The sequence below is a fragment of the Lipotes vexillifer genome, unplaced genomic scaffold, assembly GCF_000442215.2.
Source record: "Lipotes vexillifer unplaced genomic scaffold, Lipotes_vexillifer_v1.1 scaffold1598, whole genome shotgun sequence".
Taxonomy (NCBI): Eukaryota; Metazoa; Chordata; class Mammalia; order Artiodactyla; family Lipotidae; genus Lipotes; species Lipotes vexillifer.
The window spans coordinates 3,662-10,373 of record NW_006799777.1 but is presented as its reverse complement, the minus strand read 5'-3'; the positions used below and the strand labels follow the sequence as shown (position 1 = coordinate 10,373).

At 33.3% G+C, this 6,712-nt stretch overlaps 1 protein-coding gene across 1 annotated transcript in view; it reads left to right on the top strand.

The window, feature by feature from the left end:
* Window positions 1–6,136, top strand: part of CNTN5 (contactin 5) — a 533,631-nt gene extending 527,495 nt beyond the window's left edge. Inside the window, exons 22-23 of the mRNA XM_007471947.1 lie at window positions 1,658–1,826; window positions 6,033–6,136. Of these exons, the coding sequence (XP_007472009.1) occupies window positions 1,658–1,826; window positions 6,033–6,136 (273 nt within the window). The remainder of the gene's footprint in view (window positions 1–1,657; window positions 1,827–6,032) is intronic.
* The last annotated feature ends 576 nt before the right edge of the window (window positions 6,137–6,712 follow it).

Below are 6,712 nucleotides of genomic sequence, written 5' to 3'. Positions count from 1 at the left end.
GTTTTTCTCTTTTTTTTTTTTTTTTTTTTTTTTTTTTTTTTTTTTTTTTGCGGTACGCGGGCCTCTCACCGCCGCAGCCTCTCCCGTCGCGGAGCACAGGCTCTGGGCTCGCAGGCCCAGCGGCCATGGCTTACAGGCCCAGCCGCTCCGCGGCACGTGGGATCCTCCCAGACCGGGGCACGAACCCGTGTCCCCTGCATGGGCAGGCGGACTCTCAACCACTGCCCCACCAGGGAAGCCCAAAACACATTTTTAATAAACAAAAAGTATTATATTTTTGTCTAGTCTCCCAAGGAGGTTCATCTTTTATGATGCAAATGAAATACTGACGATTGACAATGAACAATAATAGCGACAAAAAAAGTCGCTTTCTCTTATTAAGCTTACCAGGTCCTGTGCTAGGCATTTTACATGCATTTTCCTAACAAAACCATGAAATAGGTGTTATTATCTCTACTATACAGTACAGGCGCTTCAGATTTAGAAAGGTTAGTAACTTGCTCAAATTTGCTCAGACAGGAATGTGTAGGAGATTGTTTTTTGTTTTGTTTTGTAGGAGATTGTTTTGAATTCAGATCTGTGAGAATGCAAAGCCATTGTTCTCTCCATTATGCAAAGCAATCATAATACAATTATGATAAAGCACTAAAACAATGAAACAATGCAAATGCATTTAAAATCTTAACTGCTGCTACTTGACCATTATACACACACACACACACACACACACAAAGTTATTGGGGGCAAGTGAGTAGAAACAGTATAATACAGTGAAACACCTCTGAACTGATCATCTGAATATTAATCTTCCAATGCAATTTCTTCTACAGCTAGCCATATGCTCTTGTATAAATCGTATAATCTCTATGACATTAGTTTTCTGACCTGTAAACACAGGATAATTCTGTGTCCTAATCTGTAGTTATAAAACTCTGTTTGCCATGAATACATGTTCAATTCTAGTACCATGGACAGATGTCAAAAAACACTTAACTTGGCTACCCAATATATCCAAATGCCAATTTACCAAAAGGCAAACACAAAAGTAAAAATAAAAATACTCAATATAATTTTAAGCTTTCAGCTATCTTCTACGTTGTTAAGGATTTATTATTGATGTATTTAACAAATTTTCTGATTACTCCTTTCAAATGATTTAAAGATGACAGCTTTGAGTACTCCCTCAGAATGCTATTCATTTCAAGAACCAGGAATAACAGACTTTCAATGATCTGCCCCCTCACTACCTACTTCTCTAGCCTCAATTTCTCACTATTCCCAAACGTCTTCTAATGCTATTGCTTTCTTATTGCTTAGATGTATTTTTAATCTTCTCTTATCTCTTTGTAGACTTTTTTTCCTGCCTTTTCCAACTGGTGAACTCTACTTATCTTTAAATACTTAACTCAGCATCACCTTCTCCTAAGAACCTTCCTTAAACCACCAGACAGAATTAAACTCTCTCTTTTGTATTCCCATAGCCCCTTATGTATATTCCGTTGCTGCATATAACACATACATTGCATTTGCTTACATATCTGTCTAAGCTGTAAGCTCCCTGTACCTAGCTCAGAATGTGACATACAGAAGGCAGTCAATAAACATTTGAAATCCTTGATTGAATATCAAATGTTTAAACATGTGATATTGTTCCCAGGTATTTTATAGGCAAGAGGGTCACAGCAACAGTCAAATTATTGAAACACAGAAACCTCAAGCAGTAATCCCACTCCCTGATGCTGGAGTCTATATTATTGAAGTTCGAGCATGCAGTGAAGGAGGGGATGGAACAGCTAGCTCCCAAATCAGGGTCTCATCATATTCAGGTAAGTTTTGACACAATAGGCTTAATTTGATAAACACTAACAATATTAAGATGGTGTAAAACTCATCAAAATTAACACGATGGATTGCATGATTCAGAGACTTTGAAGTTTCTCTTATTTTACTCTGATTTGCTATATGATCCTCCAATTAATACAAACCATGGCAGCCCACTCACAGCTGTGGAATTTCTACAGATCTAGAAAAGAGTTAACATTTTCATTAAAATATTTTTATTTGTGAAATTCCCCTGTCTATCCTGATCTCAAGTGGCTGGTAATTTGTGCTTTTCAATATTGCTTTTAACCAGTATTGCACTAATTTAATATATTATACCCATTTCTCTATTATCATGATTGCCTTTATCATTAGATAATGGAAAGTGAGGGACAGGAAAGGTTAAAGGGAATGCTTTATAAATTAAAATTTGATTGTGTTTATGGATTTCAAAATAAATTATAAATTTCATTGAATATCTTTGTTTTGGGTTTTTTTTCTTTTTCCAGCTTTATTGAAATATAATTGACATATAGCATTGTATAAGTTTAAGGTGTACAACAGTTGATTTGATACATTTGTATATTGCAAATATGTACACAGATTTATTGCAAAAATATAGCTAATACCTCCATCACATCATATAACTGCTATTTCTTTTTTGTAGTGAGAACATTTAAAATCTACATTCTTAACAACTTTCAAGTATATATTACAGTTTTATTAATTACAATCACTATGTTATATATTAGATCTCTAGAACTTATTTGAGCACCATTGTTATTATTAGTAATATTAATAATTTCTAGCTTTGACTGAGCCCTTGCTATAAGTCAGGCACGGTCATAAGTGCTTTACTTACATCATCTTATTTAATCCTCTTAACAATCTATGAGGTGGGTTGCATTATTCTTGTTTTACAGAGAAAATTTAAGTAACTTGCCTAAGATCACACTATTACTAAGTGGAAGAACCAAGATTCAACCCCACTGCCATCATTATTACACCAGCAAGAGAAAACTGATTAAAGGAAGGGAGATTTTTACAAATTCAGAAGAAAGTAGTCATTTCATTGAGATAGTCAAAAAAGAAAGGAAAATATTTCATTAAACAAATGTCTCATTGAGAAAATATTGGGCAATTTTCATTAAGGCCTTGTATAAAAATGTTTAATGTACATTTAATTAATAGGTAATTATGAATATTATTTATTGAGCAGTCATTCTCAAGCAGAAGTATCAACCTAAAGGGAAGTATCCAATGATATTCTGTAGAACTCTGAATGTGGCTTTATTATCTTCAATGTATTGCTCAGCTTAGGTTAAGACCAGAGGCATTTCTTATGATTTATTTTTTGATGCCACAAAGTGAGATAGAAGGAAAACATAGTGGAGAAAATAATATGATAGACTGAAACTTTGAGGAAAAGCTGTTGCCATAATACTTGGTAAGTAAATTCTTGCATAAAAATATAAGATGAGATAAAGGACATTATTGGGACAATTGATAAATTTGAATAATGTCTGTAAATTAGATAATATTATATCAACATTAATTTCCTGTTTTTAAAAATTGTACTGTGGTATTCAAGAAAATGTCTTATTTTTAGGATCTGCACATTGAAGTATTTAGGGGTAAAGGTACCTCATGTCTTCAACTTACTTTCAAATGGTTCAAGAAATAAACGTATGTATTTATACAGAGAATAATAGAGCAAGAAGATAAAACATAAACATTTAAGGAATATGGATGAATTCTTTATTTTATTCTCACTCCTTTTTGTGCATCTAAACTTATTTCAAAATGAACATTTAAAAATAAAAATCACACGATACAGAAAATCTGACTTTTTCAGAAATTCAGGTGAAAAGACCTGAGAACTTAAATACATTGTGACCACACAATATTTAATACACTTTATGATTTATTTATAAAATTATAGTTTCAAGAGCAAGAAAGGTAATAATGTCTCTACACTGATTCATTCACAATTGAAATGTTCAGATTTTCAAGAGCACATTGAAGAACTAAAGATTATTTCTGAAAAGTGAAAAAGATGACAACTCTCTGCCTGCTTGATAAGTCTTAAATTTCTAATAACAACAGTACAAAGAGCATTTACTGCACTCTGGTCATGTTCTTTGCATTGTGCTAGCTGTCTTCTATATGTCATTTTATTTTATTCTCCTAGCAAACTTATGAGTTAAGTATTTTATTATTCTCTGGCTCTCCAAGGTTCCTTTCAACTGTAACACAATCAGATTCTAAAGTATCATCCAAATAATATCACCTCCAAGATTGAAAGTACTTACAAACACCTTGATTCTCCCATTTATATTTTAATTAACTTGTAACTTCTATTCCATAAAAAAAAAATTATCAACTTTTATGTTTTAGTTAATAAAACACTTTGGCCAGTACAACCCATTTCCTGAGTTTTAATGAAGTGAAATCTCATGGTATTTTCTTAGACCAATAAAACATGAGCAATGATTGATTTCATTCTTATCTTTTTCCAAAAACCAAAAGCCTAAGAAGTTGAATGACCTGCTCAAGTGAAATAGTTAGTTAGTTTTATATCTGGGACTAGAAATTAGTCCAATGTTTGTTGTTGTTTGTGTTTTGTTTTGTTTTGTTTTGCTATGCTGAATTAGCATATTTTTGCTTTGTGGATTCTATGTGGAATTTGAGATATAGATCCTACTTAGCATTATGAAAGTGAGGGTTTTTTTGTAAAAATGTCATGTACGTTGACTTAACAAGGATGCAGCCACTCTCAAATAAACAGAAAGAATGTTTTCACAGTCATTTATTAAGCATGCACATACCACTCCAGTGAGGCTTTGTCATCATGCCTTTCTTATAGCTCATGTGTGGCCATGCACTTCACAATGACCCCATTTTGTACAAGTTGAAATGTATGTAACACTCCCCAATATGTTGAATAATAGCTTTTATTAGTGCCTTAGCTGTAACAGTTTTCAAAGGAAAGAAGATTTGCTGCTTTTAGAGTGTGTATATGTTTAGTTTACCAAACAAAAGTTTCTTTAGCTCTTAAGCATCTGAAAAATAAATTTAGACTCTATCCTGTAAGAAAAATCACACACAGAATCCTGTTACACTCAGTCTGGTCAGAAAGGATAACGTGACAGAAGAATAATTCCAAAAATCAATTCATACATTTTATTATTAGTCTATCATAGTTTTAATCAAGACCAATCATTGTTTTAATAGAGACAACATATAAGAGCATCTCTTTCCACTAATTCCTAGCTCAATGACTTTAAACAAGTTTCTATAATCTTTTTAAGCCCTGGTACCATCTGCAACACCAGGATAAATAATAGCACTTACTACATAGGAATGTTGTGAAGATCAAATTAAATAACATGTATGAAGGGCTTTGTACAGTACTTGGCATATAATAAGCATTCATTAAATATCAATCATGATGATGATACTTCCAAAGACCTCTGGCTTGAAGAACCATTCCTGAAGTTAGGTCTAAGGGTTGTACTTAGTTTGTGAATTTATGGAGCTATCAAAACTTCTTCAGACTAATACATTCAAATCAGTGAGTTTAATCAAGCAACGACCCTAATACATTAACTGTATACAACGCTTTTGTCTCAAGAAGGAAGAACTTCTCCTGGGTAGAGGTAAGATTAATGAAAGATGCCTCTTCTTTACCAAGTTTGGCATGAGAACCTATAATTTAAGCCTGCTCAATTGAAACAGCCAAATCAATCAAGGACCCATAAGTAAATTAAATAAATTAATATTTTATTATTAAATTTAAAAATTTACTTAAAAAAAAGTAAATTATGAATTCTTGTTGCCACAAACTTTTGCTAATTATTTTTACTCCATTTCCTGAACTGTGCACTATAGAAATTATTTTATTTTCATACCTGGAATTTGAGATATTTTCCATCAGTGCATCATGTTGAAAATTATACTGAATCTCCTGATGAGGTGTATCTGTTTGACATGACACAGCCTTTTTAACACAATATTCCATATACACTTCTGCCCTCCATATACCTTTTGAGAACCCCAGACAACATCTTGTTTCATAAACACAAGGAACGTTGTCATCAGAAAGAGGATTGATGTTGCATTCATTTATCTTAACATACCTAAAACAACTCTTTTCTAGCTCAGGCAAAACCAAAATAATTTTGTCCATATAATGCTTCTCTTTTCCACAGGTGGGAAAATCACTAGTGCTCAGTCAACCCTCCACTCTCTTTCTACGTCCTCGTCATCAGTAACGTTGCTTTTGGCATTGATGATTCCTTCAACCTCTTGGTGAAAACTACAGACTTAATTTGCTTTTCTTTGCTTTAGCTTGATAACAACAGTGAATAGAGTGTAATGTAAGTGGAGACCCAGGACCTTGAGATAAGCGTTAAAAACTTGGAACTACACATGTTACACTTACAGGAGGTTGAGGGGAATCCCTCCACACTCTTTCTACGTCCTCGTCATCAGTAACGTTGCTTTTGGCATTGATGATTCCTTCAACCTCTTGGTGAAAACTACAGACTTAATTTGCTTTTCTTTGCTTTAGCTTGATAACAACAGTGAATAGAGTGTAATGTAAGTGGAGACCCAGGACCTTGAGATAAGCGTTAAAAACTTGGAACTACACATGTTACACTTACAGGAGGTTGAGGGGAATATTACTTATCCGTCAGGTTTCTCTTTGGTTTTTGTAAATGGAGAGGACAGTTATTGGTCCAATAAAAATATGCAGATTGTACGTAATAAATTTTGTAAGCAAAGGTAATTTCTGTCAAATGTATTCTTTACTTTCTTAGTATGCTGGAATTTGATTTTATATCTGATGACCCTGAGTGTGTGCCATCCATTTGTTAAGCAAGTGGTC